This window comes from Gouania willdenowi, chromosome 4 (genome assembly GCF_900634775.1).
Source record: "Gouania willdenowi chromosome 4, fGouWil2.1, whole genome shotgun sequence".
NCBI lineage: Eukaryota > Metazoa > Chordata > Actinopteri > Blenniiformes > Gobiesocidae > Gouania > Gouania willdenowi.
The window spans coordinates 6,912,849-6,935,834 of NC_041047.1; the positions used below are offsets into that span (position 1 = coordinate 6,912,849).

The 22,986-nt window shown below is 35.8% G+C and overlaps 1 protein-coding gene across 1 annotated transcript; it reads right to left on the minus strand.

Moving 5' to 3' along the window:
- Positions 1 to 8,340: 8,340 nt before the first annotated feature.
- Positions 8,341 to 22,986, minus strand: LOC114461562 (fibronectin type III domain-containing protein 7-like). Its single transcript, XM_028443743.1, has 14 exons — positions 22,510 to 22,986; positions 22,370 to 22,385; positions 22,006 to 22,266; positions 20,787 to 21,050; positions 18,680 to 18,940; positions 17,466 to 17,729; positions 16,697 to 16,951; positions 15,133 to 15,390; positions 13,665 to 13,919; positions 12,169 to 12,423; positions 10,681 to 10,941; positions 9,577 to 9,606; positions 9,306 to 9,343; positions 8,341 to 8,874 (listed from the first exon to the last, which is right to left on the minus strand). The coding sequence occupies exons 1-13, from the start codon at positions 22,570 to 22,572 to the stop codon at positions 9,312 to 9,314; spliced, it is 2,475 nt and encodes an 824-aa protein (XP_028299544.1). The 5' UTR covers positions 22,573 to 22,986; the 3' UTR covers positions 8,341 to 8,874; positions 9,306 to 9,311.

Consider the following 22,986-nt stretch of genomic DNA (forward strand, 5'->3'; position numbering starts at 1 on the left):
CTATGTCCCATACAAATTTATCATTTATAGTCGTACCAAATAAATACACCATACAGTGAAGATCTAAAGAAATAGCAAAGCATATATCTTTTCCATTTATGACTGTACAAAATATCCCGTGAGGATTTATCGTTTGTAGTCATACAAAACAAATACATCGCACAACAAAAAGTCATCAACATCCCCCGCCAGATTGTTGTCATTAGATCTCACAGCCTTTTCCTAAATGTCCTAAATCTAACAATTTAGATGTATACATTGGAAAATATAATCACATTAGAATATAAAATTACTATGTTCAATGGTTTCTAAGAAAAGCTGTCCCCTTTGAAGATACCTCGAGTAAAAAAAACGACACAAGGGCAATAACTTCTCATTTTCGAACTCCATCAAGGCATCGATACCCTGAAGCCACACACCGAATTTGGTTATTCCATCTTAAACAGTTTCTGAGAAGAGCGGCCCCCTTTGAAGATACATTGAACAGAGTAAAAAAAACAAACAAGAGCAATAACTCCGGGAAAGAATATTGCACGCTTCTCATTTTCGAACACCATCAAGGTATTGATACCCTGAAGCCACACACCAAATTTGGTTTTCCTATCTTTAACAGTTTCTGAGAAAAGCTGTCCCCTTTAAATCGGACAGACGGACTCACGGACTGACGGAGCTCAAACCCGTATCCCCCTTCCCCACTTTGTGGTGTGGGGTAACAATGAAAAATGATGACGCGTTATGACATGTTTAATGTATGCAAGGGAACCGTGGCAAGATTTATTATCAAAAATAAAAGTGGGGGGTGAAAGTAACTCGTCACTTTTACTTTGAGTACTATTTAATTGATCTACTTTTTACTTGTACTTGATTATGTTATGTATGAATGTTACTTGTACTTGTGCACAATTTCAATCAGGTAACAGTACTTCTACTTGAGCAGGAATATATCAGTACTCTTTACACTTCTGATTGTTTGCATGATGGTATATTCCTATAAAACAGTTTTTCAGTTTTTATAGGAAATATTTTTCATTTTTTATGAATTTCCTATAAAAAACTTATCTCATCAACTCAGGAAAACTGAATACATTTCCCTATAAAAACAGGGCCAATTTCGTTATTTACTTATTTTTTATCTCAATTCAGAAAAACAAAAATGTTTTTTTTCTTCAGTAATAAGCTTCTGTACCAAAGAACGGTTTGAATAAATTTCTGCGGATTAAAATGTGACTGTAGTCGGAGTGATGATGTGCAAAAGAAACTGTAAACTGATCTACGTCATTGATCTTATCTCAGCAATGTCAAAATGTGTGCATTCAGTGTTTACTGTAGATGCAGCTTGAATTTACTGACCCACTAACACAATCTTCATCATCTTCATCTTCAAGCCACATCTCTAATCCTTCATGGCACCAGTAAGTGTATCAATGGGATCCATTTGTCACTTGTTCTTTATATCAAAGCCATTTTCGTTTGTGAAGAAATTATCAATTTAAAGTCTACTTCAGGCATGATTTAACACATATGTATGAATACAGCACAGCTTGTTTTCCCTCATCCTTGTAACAATGCGTGAGAACACAGAGAATGACCCGAACCAAAGAGATAAAGACATGGGTGGGTCCTTTACAGAAAAAGGAAACAAGTGCCACTGAAACCAAAGCCAGGAATGCAAACATGGGAATTGGGACTGTGTTAAATAAAAAAAGAATAAGTCACTTACAAAGTTTCCGTAAGTTTTGTTGTTGATACCTGAATGTTTTTTTGGATGTTTCTTGCACTGTTGATAGTCTAAATTTACAGAATAAAAGCCACATGGCCCAGCTGAACCTGATCCTTTATTGCGAGTGAATAAAAAGCTGTAGTTATCCTGCTTCTTTATCTGGTGTTAGAAAAATAAAAGTAAGTCAACATGAAAGTGGATACGGGCTACAGTATAAACCGACCCAGGGAAACTTAAGCTGTCCTGCTTAAACAAAAGAGCGATTTTGAAGCACAGTGAATAAGGACCAGTGATGTGACCAGGTTGATATTTAGCTTTGTGTCAATGCAACTGTGATATTGTTCTGAGGTCAACAGGTAATAAACCTCCTGTGATGCAACTCGGAAGCAATCTTTTACGTTTTATGAACCACTTTAAGATGATTTCCACATGATACTGATCTAAACCTGTGTCATCATAATACTTATATTTGACCAGTTCTACATTATTTTAAAAAAGATATTAGAAAATCATGTTTTTATTCACTGGACAAAAGGTAATTGCCTGAACCTGTGGACAACTTTTGTTATTTTTCACCCGGCTCCATTTCTTCTAAAAACCCCAACAACATAGTATTTGAGGTTTGTTTTCCCAAACTCACCTGTTTTCTGGAGTTTTAGCCCTCTGAAAAGTAAATTTCATGACGCATCTATAAACAAGCTGTTTTGGGGCCTTCATGTATATGAATGAGTGGGCTTGTCTAAAGATGCAGATTTCATGCCTCGCTCTTGATCAGAGATCAGTGATCACCAAAAGCGATTTTCTTGTTATTGTTTTCAGCTAAAATAACTGCACATTACAGTAAAACACATGGGTATTTAAGTAGCTATTGTGATTGTGAGTCTATTATTGACCTTCCATTTAACACCAGTCAGCACTCACTTATTTGTGTTCTCTTTTAAGTAACCACTCACAGCACCTTCAATATTGTAAAGTGTAATTAAAACATCAAAATGATCAGCAATCATCAGATTTGTATCAATTAATCAAACAATTTTAACAATTTGAAAAATTAAACAATTGATTTTTGGAATTTTTAGAATCGATTGATAATTGTCAATAATAAAATCACATCCCCTACTAAACGCGCCAAAGAACTTTCCATTTAAAGATCATATTTCCAATCAACTAAAGTGCAAAGGATTTATCAGCAAATATGCAAAGTTTTCTCATTTTCACTCAAGAAAAACCATTCTGGAGGTTTGATTCTGACCTTGAGTTTGACAAGTCTAGACTAGAGAAACAGGAGTACAGTAAGAAGTTGAGCATTTGTTCCGGTTTTTAAATGTATTCCTATACAGTCATAAAGAAAGGTACGTAAGCAGATTAGGGCCGATTTTGATGGAAAAAATAAATTTGGGAAAATCAAGAATAAAGCCAAAATGACAAGAGTAAAGTTGAAACTTTGAGAATACAGTTGACATATAATGTCGAGATCAAAATCGATAAACGAGATTAAAGTCAAAATTTTGAAAACCAACTCAAAATACAATATCGTGATAAAAGTCAAAGGTTTTCTAACAAAGTCAAATCTACGGAAACTGACGAGGTCCAATTCACCATATGACAACAAACATCAGATTGTGGCCGTCTACAAAATTCCATGCATCAATGAATGTATTAATCTGAGAACTCTAGGTGCCACAGTGGGGGACAAGTCACCCCAGTGGTATCTGTCATTGTGTCCTTGGGCGAGGCACTTCACCCACGTTGCCTAGTATGAATGTCGTGTGTGAGTGAGTGTTGGTGCTGGTCAGAGGGACCGAAGACGCACTATGGCAGCCTTGCTTCCGTCAGTCTGCCCCAGGGCAGCTGTGGCTACAATAGTAGCTAATCGCCACTATAAGTGTGGCGTGAAAGAATAATGCCTTAATTCTGTAAAGCGCTTTGAGTGTCTATGATAAAGTGCCATATAAAATCCAATGAATTATTACTATTATTATTATTAATCTACACTTCAAATCTGGGTTTAATAACAAAGAGATTCTTTCTTTATTAGCCCATAAACACAGCGATGTAATCTCTTTAAGGACTTAGTAGAGATATTGCCGAAAATGTTTCATTCTCGTCTGTGGCTACTGAGGAGCTACGGAAACAGATCAGGGCCAGTTTGGATGGAGACTGTTGTCGTATGGTGAATTGGCCCTTGTCAGCTTCTGTGGATTTGACTTTAATAGCAAACTTTCGGCTTTTATCACGATATTGTATTTTTTCAAATTTCGACTTTAACCTTTACTTTTTTCAAAATTAGCTATAATCCTCTTCCATAATAACTAAAGTTGATATTGGCTTCTACTCTTCTCACATACGGTACCTTATGTGAAAAGGGCATTGAAATAGAAATTGAATGGAAAATATATATATCCTTCTACTCCCTGTAATTTGTCACATATACCCCAGGTTAGGAAACACTAGATAGATGCCATAAAATGTTAAACACCCATAAATCCTCCACTTAATTGATTAATTTTAATAAATATCATAACCCCCCCCCCCCCCCCCTCCCATTATTTAATCGTTAAGTTGTTCTAGAACATTCATAATTCTTCAAATAATAGCCTTTTAAAAATAATAAATGGTGGTAGTTCTAAGGTCTACATACTACAGTCACAAGCGAGTACAACAACACTACACTATGAATTTTTTAATTTGAAAGTCAACTCCAGTTATTTATTATTTTTTATCTTTTTTGAAGGAAATGTGACGTATTTATAGCAACAAGCTAACTACATGTTGCTCGTACCTTTGAAACAATTAAAATATCCGCACGTCTACCTTGATATATTAAATTAAGAAAAAAACTTAATAAATAAATAATAAATGTCCCTGTCGCTCCGCTTGAAATTAATACAAACATTTCGAAAATAAGCAGAAAAGTAACCAGGACAAATTACTTCAAAAGAAGACTTACCCGCGGTAGATTATGTTTTTAAAAATGACCTATTGGGCACATTTGCGCATGCGCAATGTGTGCGTATCGTGCCAGTTTTATAGCTTTATTTTAAATACACACATTCAACACATTTTAAACTTTGCACAGGTCGTTGTAATAATATAATTTAATATATTATCGTAACCTAACTTCCTAATTTTTTATTTTTTATTTTTCTAAAGAGTCTTTCAAATATACACACGACAGGAGCAACTATTTCGGATGGAATACCATCCATTGGCTGAGTTACTGATCCCTGGTGGTGTATCCATGTAATGCATTTATTAATTTTCCTTTAACTTTAGTTATGGAGGTAGATGTGTCTTTATTACTCAATAAAATAATCTTTAAAAAAAAATCAATTTCAATCAAAAGAAATAAAAAGTTTACTTCAATAAAAAAAACTGCAACTGCAATTATTTGGTCAAAAATAGCTATTTCAATATTCGTTAATGAAAGTGTTTGAATGCAAACAAATATTTGACTCTGTCCCCTCAAAAATGCATTTAAACACTTTGATTTCTTTAATTAAGGTTTTTTTTTTTTTTTTTAAAAAAAAAAAACTTTTTCAATTAAAAACATTTAAATTTTGAGTTGCCTTTAATTGAAGCAACTTTTATAAAGACATTAATCTACAGACAGTATATTCTCAGGATTTATTGTTTTCAGCAAAACATTGAATATTCATTCACCATCTGCTTGTTTGTTCTATGCAGGCCAGTGAAATAATATGTTATGGAATATGACAACTTTTTTCAGGAAATTGACTTTGAAATTGACTTTGATCACCTGACATGTTTCGACTGCCAACTGTCAGGGGAAAAAAAAACTATTTAAAGTTATCTGCATAAATGAAAGCTGAACATATTTTTTAATAAGTAAAATAAGAGAGAAATAAGTTAATTAAGAAGATCAAAGAAGGAAGGAATGAACTTGGAATGAACTTGATAAATAAGTGTAGACCTGGCAACCTGGAATTTGTCTGTTTTGGTGGTTGTTTGGTGGGATATATTAAAATTACGTAAGATAAGCATTTTAAAGAAAGGTCATTTCTTTGGCGTTCTGCTCACATTTGAGTCACAGATCGTGGGATTATCTATTCCCTACAGACTGCAACACTATCACTATGAATAAGACACAGGAAATCTGACCAGGATCTGATCCACCTCTTTTATTTGTTCAAAATGTAAGCAGAGGTGGAGCCGATACTGCGTGCATAGACTTTTTATTTTTGTAAAATTATCTGAGAAGATTAATCTCATCAGTAAAACATACTAGAAACCCCCTTATATTATGAGTGCGGGAGTCCAAAGTTGTGTGAGTCTTGTGTGACTTTGTCAAGAACATCAATGAGATATTTGAATAAACTAAATCCAGGAGAATTTGGTTATTCCTGACCAAATTCCTGACCTTAAGGTCATTCGGTGCCCGAGACAAGAGTGGACTTTCTACTTTCCTGTTTGGTTTTACTCGTAATCTTAAAACCAAAAAACACAAAGTGCAAACAGCACAATAGAATAGAACAAAAAATAAAATAAAGATTAGCAAGTACTGTAGGTTCCTGCTGCTTAACAGGTTTTCCTTGCCGCCATGATGAATTCATGTTGGGTGTGGGATACATATATATGCGTATATACGTATATATGCATATGTGTGTATCCATAAAATGAAGAGTCCGTCCTTAAGACTGCTCTACTGTAAAGTGTCTTGAGATACCATTGGTTATGATTTGGCGCTATACAAATAAAAGATTGATTGATTGATTGATTGATTGAAGTATAGTTAAAAAAATTATTAATAAAAAAATAAATTAAAAAAAATGTGGGGGGTGTAATTTGGCGCTCCTCCAGCAGATAACGCTAAAGTGGAAACAGGAAACATACAAAACCCAATATCTATACAGCAAAAAACAATAAAATTTCAGAATTTGGTAGAATACAACATTTTAAAAACCATATACAAAGCCCATTAAAAATCTTACCCACAAATCTGAAAAAATAAAAATAAAATTGTTTATTAATAATAATGATAATAATAATAATAATAATAATTAAGAGAGAAAGTCATTATAACGTGTTGTGAGTAACAGATATATTCAAAAACCCCAAATTTGAGCACAATGACAAAATAAAAGGTGCATTTCAGTTCAGGGGTCAAATTATGGAAAAATCTAAATTAGGACATCAAATTATTAGTTTTAAATGAGTTGTGGTAATGACTGCTTTGAAGTTTGCCTTTGTTTAATGTCATTATTTTTTTTAATGGAGGGGCAGATGTTATACGTTTTACTTCTTTCTGCTCCTGTTCATTCATCTTTTTTTCAATGTGGGGAGAAAGGAACTTGTTTAAATGTCTTGAATGAAATAAATAAGTAAACAAACAAACAAGTACCCCTTACTTTGATTTCTGAATCCAAGTACCTTTTGTCCGACAACAACTATTTGCCCAGAATAATATGAAAAAACAAAAACCATGAGCATAATGAGTGATAACACACAATTTAAAGAATCCCATTGTACATAAGTAGAATGAAACAATATTTAGATCTATTTCTATAGTTTTTTTTATCATTTCCAGTCATCTCCCACCTGGTGTGCAACCAAGAATTTCTCTTGTATTTTCATTTCATGTTCTACCCAAGATCATTTCCAAAAACATTATTATGATTATCATTTTTAGCTTAAAAATAAACATTATAAACCCCATATTTGTAGTGTTTTCATTTGTTAATTTTACATTTTTTCTTAAGTACCCCCTGTAGTGTCATCGCGTACCCCCATTTGAGAAACACTGATATAGAGAAACACATTTTTATTTAAATGTCAACTACTCGAGATGAAGCTGCGCCTTTAAAAAAAAAAAAAATATAGAATTATTTATTATATATTATTTTTTATTATTTATATATATATATATGTATATGTATAATAATTCTAACTCTAATTGTTTTCTCCTCTTATTTAACATTAAACATAATTACAAAAGTGTCTAAAATCTTGTACACACACACACACATACATACATTGTTGAAGTGAATGCTCAAGCTTTATTAATTGAGATACATCTCGTTTACACAATGATCTAGATTCAATTCCCATCCTGGGTGAAAGAGAACGTTACACTGAAGATTTCTTTTTATTCACCACAAAAACCAGATCTCTGATCAGTGCCTGGTACTTCACCACCAGGGGGCCTCCTACATGGGGCTTTAGATAATAAAATGCATTTGTAATTTATCCTATAACAATCCAACAAAGCCTCTAAAATGACAGTATCAGACCTAACGTGCAGTTTTTGTGTTAGGATCTGAAATGTCATTTATGTAATATTTACCCAGTAGTCATAAACCTTAAGCATCATCAGCTGCAGAGATTTTATTTATAATCAAGTGAATTAATTGCGCATGAGTTTAAATGTGTGCGTCTCAAACGCCAACACACAGAGAAAGTGATAATGAGAAGCTTAAAAATGTAGCAGAAATTTAAAGAGTATTAAATTATTAGACTCCATATTAGATATGGAGGAGAGGGACGATAAACAAAAAATTTTAATAGCTGACTAAGAGAAAATTTTTCCCTTTTTTGTTTTCTAAATCTTTTTTGTCACAGATTGCAAACAATGTTTGGCTATGACTTGTATTTTTTGACTGCTTACACTTTCATGCCGGTGATTGGTTTAATTTAGTTTTTAAGTTTTGATTTATTTATGAAATACGTTACTTCCACTTAATTTCCTTTTTTTTTTTGTTTTCTACTGCACTTTTACACTTGCTTTTCTAGGCAGGCAATTTGTTTACTTTAGTTTATGATTTTTGATTTATTATGAAATATGACCTGTTTGTTCAATAAATTCAAATATGTGTTATTTGTCAGGATTATTTGGGGGGCGATGGGTGCAGGTGGGACTTGAAATTTCACCTTTGGGGTGAAATTGGGAAATACCCCCAAAAAAGTTTGAGAACGACTGCTTTAAGGTTTCATTAGATCATTATCTTTGTTTTCATGCAGCACATTTCCACACATGGAAAAATAAACTATTGATGCTTCTTCTTTCCTATTTATGTGCTACTTGAGGCTTTTCTTGGTTTGATGTTTCGTTGATTTTAGATGAATTGGAAGGATTCATTGCAGTGGAATCGGAATGATTGGACCAAGGTGATGATGTATCTGCAGAGGAGAGGGTTCTGAAAAACATTAAAAATGGAATAGATATAGATTTTAAAGGTGTCAAATGAGGTAATCCTCTTTAAGTGTTTTCCCCATTGTGGGACTAGTAGAGTATAATATCATCCTATATCTTGTCTTACTTTCTTAAGTCGTCATGAATGTTAAAACTTTACAATCAGGGTCCCTTAATTAATGCTAGTTAATATATTAATGAACAGTTTAATAATAAGTCAATTCATAAAAGTTACATAATATAATTAGTTATCCTTATGTATGCTTGATATGTCTCTAGTAGTCATTTACTTATGGTGTTTCTTAAGAAATGTGTTACGTAACATTAGCAACCTGACAAAAAACAAAAAGCCAAAAAATGCATTAAGTAACGTTAATTAAGGGACCCTTATTGTGAAGTGTTACACAGGTTAAATTAAAGAAACGTAAAACGTACCATCTGCTAGTCCACGCTTCTCTTTCCTCTGTAAATCACTATAGGATGAAAGGAAATCACATGTTTCAGAAACAATTCAAAATAATATAGATTATATATTTAAAAATGCAATGGTCAGCTTATTTGATCAAACAATTCTACTGTTGCATAATAATCTCTTAAAGAAGGTCTTAAGCATCTTTATGAGAAGCAGACATGGTTCAGCTACCAAATAAAGTGGCATTTAAGGTTGTTTTTCAAGTAGATTTCTATAAAAGAAGAATGTACTCACCTGTGCCAATGTTACTCCCCAAACAAGTCACTAGAATAGAGAACAGAAATGTTAAGTTCAGAGATATTTAGTGTACCATACGTTTAACACACTCAAACCATAGCTTAAACTTTTGGCTGCAAGACAGAGTTAATCTACACTGTCTATACAAAATACTTTTATAATTAATTCAGTTCAACAAGTATGTCTATTGTCAACATCACTACAACTGTTCAGTTTAGGTTAAAAAAAAAGTAATAAAACATAAATATCTAACAGGTTAAGAGTGCAAAAGGATATTAAACAAAAAGTGTAGGACTAAAATGGGACATTAATAGGAGTAAGATTAGACAAGAACAATGTCTCATTTTAGACCCGTTATTTTCTCATTTTAACCCTGTTATTGTCTAATAACAGGACTAATGTTCCGTTTTAGTCCTGTTATTGTCTAATTATAGTCTCATTAATGTCCCATTTTAGTCCTGTTATTGTCTAATTTTAGTCCTGTTTTTTTCTAATTTTAGTCCTATTAATGTCCCATTTTAGTCCTGTTTTTTTTTTCTAATTTTAGTCCTATTAATGTCTCATTTTAATCCTGTTATTGTCTAATTTTAGTCTCATTAATGTTCCATTTTAGTCCTGTTATTGTCTAATTTTAGTCTCATTAATGTCCCATTTTAGTCCTGTTATGGTCTAATTTTAGTCCTATCACTGTCCCATTTTAGTCCTGTTATTGTCTAATTTTAGTCTTATTATTGTCCCATTTTAATCCTATTAATGTCCCATTTTAGTCCAATAATGTTGCATTTTAGTCCTGTTATTGTCTCATTATTAATGTCCCAATTTAGTCCTGTTATTGTCTAATTTTAGTCCTATCAATTTCCCATTTTAGTCCTTTTATTGTTTAATTTTAGTCCTATTAATGGGATATGGGATTATTGTTGGGAGTCTATCAAACTAGTTTAGTATCAATTACTTTGCATGTGCTTTGGTCGTCTGTTGGTAAAGTTTGGGTGCGATTTAGGAATCTGTGTTTTTATGTATAAAACTGTTTAAAACTGTTGCCTAAGCTGAGTGTACCTATAATAATAATACAGTATGTGATCGTGTCCAGGTGTGTCTTACCTGAATAGAGTTTCTGAGGGCAGAACGTGACCTTGTCTCCTTCTGCTTTGAGCGGAGAGACAACCAACTGGTAGACGTCTCCACACTGGATGCTGTGGACGTTGCAGCTGTTCTCTCCTGGTGATGCAGTGCAGGTGTAGTTGCTGGTGCTCCCAAACATCTCTGCAGTGAAGCTGTGGCTGCTCCCAGTGCTGCGCCAGTAAACCCTCAGAGAGTCACCGGCCATCCTGTAGAGCTTCACACCTGATGGACAGCAAGCACCTGAGGAAACACACACACACACACACACGATGCTTCACTTGTTTTATCACAGAAAACACCATCTTCTCCCATCCTTCTTCTGTACAGCATATGAAACAATATAGATTTAATTATTCCATGTCCTTATTATTATCATTAGTAAATTATTATATTATTTAATCTATTTTTTTAATGTATAGATATTTAATACCATTTAAAGAACAACTGTTTATTGCAGAGAGGAAAGGTACCTAAGGACTTTTTAAGTATAAAATACTAAGGGTGTAAGAAAAAATCAATTCGGTGATATATCGCAATATTTTACTGCGCGATTATCGTATCTATCCAAAAAATGTTCAATCACTTAGTTACCATTTACTTGTTCTTGCAAGTTTAAAAAATAAAAATAAATTTTATTTCATACAATTTTTTTACTTGTAAAGGTGAAATTAGAAAATATTGATATCACGATATATCACAATGTCATATTATCATATTGTTTAGTATCGGGACATGCAAATCGAGAATCAGATCATATTGTCAGATTCCTGGCAATGCACGCCCCTAAAAAATAACTAAAGTAAAGGGGAATATTGTTAGGTTCTGTTTATTTTAACCCTTGGGTCCTCTTTTTGTTATTCTGTCTTTGTTTATTTGGTTTGTGTTAACTCTTGTCTGTGTTTCAGGGATTCCTGTTTGTGGCTCAACCCCTCAGTGATGTCTGTGTGCTTGGGTGGTGATTGATTAGCTCCCTGGTGTTTTCACCCAGGTGTGGCCCATTCCCATCAGGCCTCCTCCACTATTTAGCTGAGTGCTTGGACACAGTATGACTGCGGGATCATTGTGTGATGTCAGGTTCGTTTGTCTCCTTCCTCTTGTCTGGTCTTGCTCCCTGTTCCTACTCCCCTGTTTTGATTTTGGAATAAAAACATGGATTGGTTCCAGGAACGATATGCTACGATCCTGCCTCCTTCTTTCCCTGCATTTGGGTCCACACCGAACCATAACAGAGAATTATTTAATTACATTTTCATTAATTTAATTACATTTTTTTAATCATTAAAAATTAATCACATTTATTTTTGTCATTAAAAATTCAAATGTTATTTAATCATAATTAAAATGTAATTTATGGTGATTAAAATTTCATGATTTAATTCAATAAATAATTTATATTTTAATTGATTTGATTTAATATTTTATGTTCCATATGACTGGCTTGTGAAGATGCAATCCATCATCACTCACTGGATGAGAAGCCCTGATAGGTGCAGCTGGAGACACGTCCGGTGTGGCTGAATGCCTCCATGGTGACGTTGTAGCTGGTGCCACAGGTGATACATCCCATCAGGCAGTGGGAGTCTTTGGTGTGGCAGCGGGCGTGACCACGTGGTGATGTCAGAGAGGTGATGAATGACTGAGCCCCTTTGGCGCCTGACCATGAAACGTTGGTCATGGCTTGTGTCACCTGATGAACCGTCAGCTCTGCTGGGCAGCAGGGCTCTGGAAAACAAAACCAGCAGCAGACATGGACGCCATGCAGAAGAGCTGCTATGTTGTCTCACACATGCACCAAGGTTGCAGAGGTAAAAAGTAACAGATTACAAGTACTCAAGTTACTGTAATTGAGTTGCTCTTTTGGGTACTTGTACTTTTTTTTTTTTTTTTTTTTTTTTTTTTAGTATATTTCTAAATGAGTAACTTTACTTGTAATTAAGTATGTTTTAAAATAAGTAATTCACTACATTTTTACAACCAACCATTACTGTGCAAATGATTATTTTTAGTTTTAAAATGATCAACGGACATTGTGAAACTACAAAAAAATCAAATGAGCAGACAACAATCAAATACTGTACATCACATCATACCTGACCAAACAGATTAAACGCGATGCACGACTCAAAAAACAGCATTGATAATAGATCATAAGAAGAACTAGCCTATACTACTGCTTATGTGGACCAAAGCCAAATGGCACATTTGACATGACTGTTTTAAAGTTCATAATTTATATATATATATATATATTATTTTGAACTGAATTCATTGGTGTTATTTCATTTAAAAAAGAATTGTACATTTTGACAAACCATTTATTTTATACAGATGCCTTTGTGGAAAATAAATTAAGTTCCAATTGTGCAAAATTTGGTTTCCATCCTTTTTAAGTTTATACATGAGATGTTTACTGTATGCAAGGGAAAATAAATGTGGGGGTGAAAGTAACTATTAACTTTTACTTTGAGTACTATTTAATTGAGCTACTTTTTACTCTTGAGTATTTTATATGACTTACTTGTACTAACAGTACTTGTATTTGAGTAGGAAATATCAGTACTCTTTACACCTCTGAAAGGTTGCACTTTTTCCATAAAGATTACTAATTATCAAGTCAAGATGCAAGATTATGTTCCCTTCCCACAATTATTTTTACTTCTTTAGTAATAAAACAATTGGCATCGCTATGGTCTCCTGCTGTTTGGAGTTATTTGTTATTTTTTGGCAGAAAAAGCTACAAAGATGTTACTAACAAAACACTAAATTGGGGTGAACTGAAAGGTCTGCTTTGCCTGTTGAGTTAACTGTGATATACTGAACAGGGAATGGACTACACTGACTGGATTGAGGAGTGAAATAATTTATGGGATGGGGAAACAACAAATAGAAGATAAACAAGTTTATCTCTCAAAAGATTCCATGTTGTAAAATATTTGCATGAAAGCAAACCTCAGATTACTGACCTGTTTCTATGGAGTCAGAGAAGCTGGGTAAGCTGTCACCAGATAGGCTGGTGGCTGAAACGCTGACTTCATATGTGGATCCACAGAGCAGGTCTGTGATGTCACAGCTGCTACCATTAGTGGAGCAGGAGAACCATCCTCCATCTCCATCAGCGCTCGCAGTGTAAGCAGCAGCTCTGTTTGTAGCTGTCCAGCTTACGCTGACGCCGGACGAGTTTTTTGGCTCCAGGATCAGATTAGTGGGCGTGCAGGGAACTGTAAATGAAAGAACAGATGATTCATGCTTTAGGTGGACATGCAATGTGAGGTATAAAAATGTAAATTTTCAATTACAATTACGTCTTCAGTTATCCATGTGCAATTACAATTAAATTACGATTTGACCAGCATTTTTTTCTAGTTACAATTAAAAATACAATTACTATTTTTTCCCTGAAAGTCAACTACAATTAAGTTCTCAATTATTAAAGTTTAAATTCATTCATTTAATCACAATTACTAATAATAATAATAATAATAATAATAATAATGATAATGGCTTGCATTTATATAGCGCTTTTTTCTAGGAGACTCAAAGCACGTGACAGAAACCATTAATCATTCACCACAGTCATACCAGTGGTGGTAAGACACAATGTAGCCACAGCATACTGACAGAGGCGTGGCTGCCATTTCACGACAAGGGCCCCTCTGACCACAACCAACATCCATGCACAATTCAAACCCATTCATACAAGGCAATGTTGTGGGTAAAATGACTTGAATAGAGTGGGATTCAAACCCCCTACCCTTCAGTTTCTGGACTACCCACTCTACTACTGAGCCATGGTCACCCCAAAACTAAGCCATTAATAAATAATCCCATAAAACTACATGTGTGCAAGCTATAGAACTGTAACATGATTCTCCAGTTTTTAAATCCATACCAATTACAACACATGTCAAACTCAAGGCCCGCGGGCCAAATCCGGCCCTTTACGCCATCCAATCCGGCCCACAGAAGATAGTAAAAAAAAATAACAGAGAAAACATGAATCGTGTAAATGAAACTCAACAATATTTGCAGGGGCTTATATTGCATGATTGAAAATCTAGGAAATTTAAAGTGAAGATCCTGTTGGGACTGATATCTGTCAATTATTACTTGGATATTGTCAGTTTCTCACATATTTTGTATTTTATGTATACATAGAAGTGTTGAAATTACTCAATTTCCAGCAAAAAATCTGTGGCCCCTTTAAGATGAAACAGCTCCGTATTTGACCCCTGAACTAAACTGAGTTTGACACCCCCCGAATTACAATTACAAAGGAAAATATCTGCCCTCAACTACAATTCAATTACAATTACAACAGCAACAGATTTTTTAAAATCATAGTTATGTAATAACTGTAATTAATTATCGATTACGCAATTACATTTATAATTGAGCCCAAACCCTGGCTGGAGATGATGAGAAGTTTGGTACCTGTGTCTTTGGTGTGACTCCTGCATGCACGGTTGCATCCACTGACGTCACTGCAGGGCATCACCACCACGCTGTAGGTGCTGTCACAGCGTAGGTCTGACAGGGCACACACTGGGGCGGTGTCGTTGCAGATGATGGTCTCCAGATCATCTACAGCTCGGGTTTCGTACACCTCGGCCCCTCGTGACGCCAACCACATGATCTCCAATGTGTCTGTGCTCACAGATGAGACAGACACGCCCTCTGGACAACAGGGCACTGAAAAACACACCGATTATTAAAATAAACCTAAACACTCACAACATGTACTCATTCAGTAGATACTAATGGAAATCAAACATTTATATATACAATCTCACTAAACTACAGTAAATGGTGAGGTTGATTCTTATCAATGGGAATCAGACTTTTGAGATTAATGGAAAAATTGGTCCATTTGTGCCTGTTTTCATAGAAAACTTTTTAATATTTATTAGTGATCCTGGCAGTGGTTCTCAACCTTTTCAACCTTTTCAGCCTGCGACCTCCAAAATAAAGGTTCCAGAGATCGGGGACCTGAAAGTGGTTGAACACAGACATGAACATTGCAGAACAGTCATGTGGAGACTATATAAGGGGGAAATAAAGGGTAGAGCCTTTTGGGATCCATCCATAAAGTCAGCAAAATGATGGTCCATTGTTCTTTGAATGTGTGATAACCACATTTATTTATTTGAATAATATTCATTGTTATCCAGGAAGTTTATTATTATTCGCTCCATAGTATATAGTCAATTTAATGATGTAAATTCTAGTTTTAATCAGGAATAAAATGGGTTAAAAGTGACCAAAAATGATGGAAAAGGTGGTGAAATTGGAATTTATTAACCACACAAATTGGTTGGTTAACATTAGTTTTTTTTTTTATTAAATATGATGTTACTTGTTCCCTATTTGTTCAATAAATTCAAAAATGTATTTGTCAGGATTATTTGGGGACGCAATGGGCACAGGTGGGACTTGAAAGTTCACCTTTGTTCAAAGTGAATACCTAAAAGAGTTTGAGAACCACTGGCTTATGGTGATACTTCTTGCTGCAAGGGTCTTTCACTCCATTAAAACTTAGTGTATACGTGTGAGTGTGTGTGTGTGAGTAGTAATAATATGACATTCTGGTCAATAAAGTACCTGCTTAAACAGTCTCAAACTGGATTCGTAACAATAATAGAGGATTATGTTGTCAAACAAGTGAACGAGTCTCTGATTTGTGATTGTAGAATCTCTCCTTGTCAGTTCTGGTCAAACTGCCCTAAACCAGATACCATCGTACTGATAGCATTTACCAAGGTCTCTTCTCGGAGGCTCTGTCATTGTTATGACTACCACTATCAGCAATATACAAAACCCTGAGAGCACAGAACAATGGCAGATTCATTGGACGCACACACTGAAACCTCTGAATCCCAGACTGGTCTGCTTCCAAAACCCATTGACCAAGTAAACCCTGTGTCCACATCTGACCTGTAACCATAAAACTTGACTCTGTCTCATTTCATTCAAAACTGCCACAACAGCTGGTACCTACGTGTAGTACTGTTGAGAACTGGTCCTTGGGGGCTGCTGCCAGCGTGGTTAAAGGCCAGCACCGACATGAAGTATGTGTAGCCACACTGGCAGGAGAAGGTGCAGTTGTTAGAGGTGGTGTTGCACATCTCCTCCCTGCCATCGCTCTTCTTTACAAAGGCTATGTAGCTGTCAGCGTGAGGCGCTGAGCTCCAGCTGATTATGCACTCATCCTCAGAGGAATCCGTTAGAGTCAAAGACTCTGGTGGGCAGGGGACTGAGAGAAAGGAGAACACACAGCTACAGTGTTACCATCCATCCATCAGTACATCCATCCATCTATCAGTTCATCCGACAGTCCATCCATCAATACATCCATCCATCTATCAGTTCATCCGACAGTCCATCCATCAGTGCATCCATCCATCTATCAGTCCAGCCATCAGTACATCCATCCATCTATCAGTCCATCCATCAGTACATCCATCCATCTATCAGTACATCTGACAGTTCATCCATCAGTGCATCCATCCATCAATCAGTCCATCCATTCATTAGTCCATCCATTCATTCATCCATCCATCCATCAGTTCATGCATCAGTCCATCCATCCATGCATGCATGCATCCATCTATCCATCAGTCTATCAGTCCATGCATGCATCCATCTATCCATCAGTCTATCAGTCCATGCATCCATTCATCCATCCATCCATCAGGACTCCAGGACTCTCTTGAAAAGGAGATTCTTAATCTCAAAAGTTAAAAAAGCCTCCTCTCATAAAGACTCACCGGTGATGAAGACCACAGGGGCTGATGGGCTGCCTGGCCCTGCCACATTGGAGGCAGTGACCTGGATGATGTGCACCTCGCCACAGCCTGCAGGTGAAATGCTACAGGTGTGCGACGTGGTGTTACAGGTCAGGCCCTGGTCGCTGGTCACATGATACTCCGTAAGCCCAAAAAGCTCCTGGTTGAGCTCCCAGGACACAGAAAGTTTTCCTGTTCCATTTATCATCACCATGGAAACATTGACGGAGGATGGTGCTGGAGGTCCTGTTAAAAGAGAAAATACAAAAGGTTTGACAGAGTTTGATGCCTTATGTTCCCTTCTATATTTCAGATTTACCCCATTACTGTGACATTTGCTATTCTTTAACCCACATTTTACATCACGGAAAGGGATCATTTATCATATTCCTGTATAGCAAACATGGGCAACTGGAGGCCCTTGGTCTAATTTTATGTGGCCCGCAAAGTAAACTAAAGCAATAATACAAGAAAATCACAGAAAATACTCATCAACAAAAATGAACAAAACGACAACAGTACAATACACAAAATTATGCCAAATAACTCAAAAAAACAACAAAAATACACTAAATGGCTAAAAAAAATACAAAATTACAGAAAATGACAACAAAAAAAAAGAAAAACACAAAAAATTACTCCACAAACCCACAGTACTAACAAACAAGCAAAACGACAACAAAAATATACAAAAAGTACTCCAAAAAAACGCAAAATGACAACACACATAAACAATATGTCTCTAAAAACGCAAAATGACAACACAAATACAACACATGACTCTAAACAACATTTATTATTCAGGAAAAATACACAAAAGAACAACAGAAATACACAAAATTCCTTATAACAAGCATGACAACAACAAACATATACAGAATGACAAAAACACAAAATTACGATAAAAATGCTTTGTTCTTTCCTGTGTTAATGCTCAGATTGGTCATTATTCTAAATCTTGACAAGAATGTTGATAATGTGGCCCTTCGATCAAACAAAAACATTTTTGAGGCCCCTGCTGTGATAGAAGTTGCCCAACTCTGCTATATAAGCTCTTAGAATATCAATATACCACATTAACTTTAGAAAATAATGTTAAATAAACAGATACAAATTTGAAACAAATAAAGAAAAAAGAAACACACTGGTCAAGTGTATTTGTTCAAATGGTCCAGTAACACAGTGTGTTTCCTTACTTGTTGTCTGGTTGATGTAGAAACTGCTCTCCCCCTCTCTCCCCTCAGGGTCCCATGCATGACCCCTAATGATGTACAGTGAGCCAGCATTCAGGCCGGAGAAGGTGAGATTGGTGTCGGAGGTGTTGTGCTCCGTTTGGGTGTTTGAGTCGAACTTGTAAATGGACACAGTGTAGAGGACAGCATTGGAAACAGGAGACCAGGACGCAATGATGCTGTCATTGCTTGGAGACGAGGCTGTGATCTCTGGAGCTGGCAAAACTGTGGATTAAAGAAGATATTTTGTTATGTTTTATGGCTACAAAGAGACATAAAGACAACTTAGTTTAAAAAAAAGACCCTATAAGACAATAATAATAATAAATTAGTACATTCAGTTTATTACCTATAGGTCTTGTATTCTATTGAAATAGTTTTTTAAAATGACTTGATAAAATATATTATTTATGACCTATACAGCTCACATTATTATCCCATAGTGGCACATTAACCTCCATTCGTAAACCTCTGATTCAGAGCCATTGTTTAAGGGCTTCCTTATAAATTTTTGTATAGTTACTGAATTCTCCCTCAGAACTTCCTAAAATCACATCTTTTCAAAGATAAATCCATCATAATTTGGTCCTTGTGGAAAATCTTTACACTTATTGTAAAATTTTTTGCTTGGAAAATATGATATTTGAGGACATTTTATAAAACTACCCTCCGATAGCATGTTGCACGATATCAGCATGCTGCCCCAGTTTATACGCAGACTAAGTGGCTGCTTAGGGCCCCCTGGCCACTAGAGGGCCCCAAACCTGGCAACCCCACTTGCATGTTACTGGTACTGCTGTGCATTGCGCGCTTCAAAACCTACTACTCTTAAACATGTTCATAAATTATTCCTTACAGCTTTAGCACCGAAAGAATATCTGTAATATTACGTGAATATCTGTAAAAGTCACGTTTTTCTATTCGCTCTGTCTGCTAGCATAGCATTTCTTCGTCACTGCTAGAATAGCTGCATGTTAACCGACCACTGGGTTACTAGTGCTCTCTGCTGGTCGAAAGAAACATCTGATGTAAATACAGTACACTGACTAAAATGGAATATCTATTATGAAATATTTAATATCTTTCACGTTTTTCATGTTGTAGGCTTGTCAATCACTAAAGCTTCTGAGTTTCCCATGTTCTATGTGTCTTTTCATGTTTTCTTGGATGCGATATAACTGAAACTGAATTTCCCCTGGGGGGTAAATAAAGTTTTCTGAAACTGAATCTGAATCTTATTTTCACTTTTGTTTATTCCATCATTGTGCTCTATAGATGTTTTAACTAGTTTTCTAAGCAAAATGTTGTAGACTGACAAAGGGAGAACTTGGATTCAGAAATAAGTTAAAGGGTGTTCTTGAGCCAAAAAAGTTTGAGAACCACTCCTCTAAGGGACAGCACGTGTGAGTGAGTTCTGTAGTGTGGCTTGTTCAGGGGAAGGTCTGGGTTAGGACACAATCACTAATCATCTAACTGAGCTTTTCATGCTGCTCTGAGAAGTAGTGAAAGCGATGACTCTTAAAATGAGGATTTTAATCAAAAAACAAGATATAAATAAAAAAATACATTATTATAGGCAATATTATAATTTTCTATATCGCCAAAATAGAAATCTTGATATATCCTGAATCTTGATATACTGTATTGCTTAGGCGAAGTACAAACACACCACAATAGTTTGGCTTTAGAACACTAATAAGGTCAGATGTGACTCATGAGGATCAGATGTTTGCCCTACAGGTGAGAGGTGAGGTGATGGTTTTGTGCAGGCGATGGGGTCATCTCTTTGTTTATGAGTGGGGTCGGGTACAAACACCACTGACACATGAGAAGCCCCTTAAGGTGCTGATGTCTTTCTTTAAGCAGAAGGAACCTGAACACCAGTGTGTTTCTGTATAGTCACATGTAAACGCTCTGCTGTGCAACAAGAAACAGGATCAGGTCACATCTGCAGGGTAAATGGGATTATTTCAGAATAATGGGTTCAAGATTTGCACTAAGCTGTATTTCCCGTCGGTGGGATGAACACGTTTAAAAACCACATGAATAACCAGTGATAGAATAGGAGTACCTGTCTTCACAGTAACAGGATCGGAAGGCTGACTGCGGCCGCCGCTGTTTGCAGCCAGAACACTGAGTGTGTATTCAGAGTACGGAGTAAGGGATTGGATCTCAGCGGGGGAAGAGGACACAGAGTCCTCTCTGAAGAAGACGCCATCCAAGTTCAGGATCCGGATGATGTAATGGGTGGCACTAGGGTCAGGGTTGAACTCCAACATCAGGGACCTGCTGTCTTTGGGCTTCACCGCCTGAATGGGATCCATCTGTTCAGGGGCTGTAGGGACAAAAAGATAGATAGATAGATAGATAGATAGATAGATAGATAGATAGATAGATAGATATAATTCACATTATTATGATTAAAGAGTAACTAATCCCCTGGCTTTGGCTGAAATGGGGTGGGGGGGTGGGGGGGTGGACTTGATTATGGGTAGGGCTCCTGGAGCAGTTAAGACACACCCAATTACATATATTACTGCATGCACATACTTGTTGTTTTCAAAAGGGAGTGGGTGGAAGTATAAACGTATTAGTTCCGCCCACCCCTTTTCCTACTCTATAGTAAACAAATAATCTAATTTTCAGCATCTTTTTGTTTTCTAACTATTGCTGCTGTTAATAAATGAATGTTGTCTCATCTTTATATGATCTTGATTACACTACGCACAAAAAAACATATTACACATTGTCAAAAATGTTCATACAAAATAAATGTTTTCTTTATATTTTCTTTTAAGTTACCTGGCATTTGTTACACTCTTTAATTTTCATTGGCAAACACTCCCACTCACAGACCTAAAAGTAATTTTACTTCTCAGTTTGTAAGCCCCTTTTCCTCTCAATAAAGAGCTTTTGAATGTTTTACGTTAATAATTTATTCTTGGCCTTAAATACAAATTGAATAGTTTGAAAAACAACTAAATCTGCACATTTAGGTATCTTTGACTTGAGGAAAAATGGCTTAGTAAGAACCAAATATCTTACTAATCCATTGTAATAAGATATAGGCTATAGCATATTGTTCTCATTTGAAGTTTAACTATTGGTTGTAGGTTATAGTTCAACTATGTTGCAATGGTAATTAAGAATGAAATATATTTTGTTAAAGACAATGGTGAAATAATCTAAAAACAAAGCTGGAAAAAAGTCCACAAAGATACTTTCAGAGATACACAAATGACATTCATGGTACACACCACAACAAACAACAACTCTATAATGAAGCATACCTGTTGATGATTCAATAGTACCAGAGCTCAGAGCCACTTGGGCATCATTCAACGCTTCAACGGTGAAGATGTAGTCAACGTTTGATGACAGGGAGGTGATGGAGCCCATCACTGTGTTTTCACCATAAGTGACGAAAGCAACAGGGCTGTTTGGAGAGCTTTTAGGGGCAGCAGTGATTTTGTATGAAGTCGCTCCAGAAATCCTGGTCCATTTGAGAATCACAGTCTTGGATGTTGTGGAGAACACAGACACTGTGACATCTGAGGAGAGAGAGTGATATAAGAAAAGCCCATGAATAGAAGGAATGGTTTCCCACATGAATGTGAGTAGAACATGAATGTGGTAAAAGGGTACAAACAGTACCTGACTGTGCCGTAGTCTGCAAATTTGAAACAAGAAAAGGTTATTATATCATCACAATGCAGTTTCCTATTGATTGTACCAGTTTGTGCTATGACAAACTAACTTTCTTTGCCTAAAAGTAAAGCTTTTAACCACCGTACCTGTGAGTTCATGGCGAGCAGGAAAGAAAACACCAACCATGTTGCTGCACCCATCCTTGGCATTTATTACAGGCAACTCTTCTTTCTTTAGTTTCTATTTGTTCTTTTAAGAACACACGTCCATCTAATGCTTATACCTTTTCCTATAGAAAAAAACATGATGTATATGAAGCAGAAATACCTGTGTGTGTCTCCTCCCACTGGGTGAAAATGTCCAATCACACTAAAGCAATGATATGGGCCTTGGGGAAAGGTGTTGGGTGAACAGGAGGAGAAAGAAACAGCTCTGACCATAGGGATGTTATTTGATATTTGATAATACAGACACTAAAAGGCTCGTGAGTACGGGTCTAGTCAGAAAACTGAACTTTCCCATTGGCAAACCACACAGACTGAAACACAAAGTGTTGCTAAATAGTTTTCCCAGATGGTCAAACTGAAAAATAATATGTGACTAGTAACAAATTCTTAGAAATC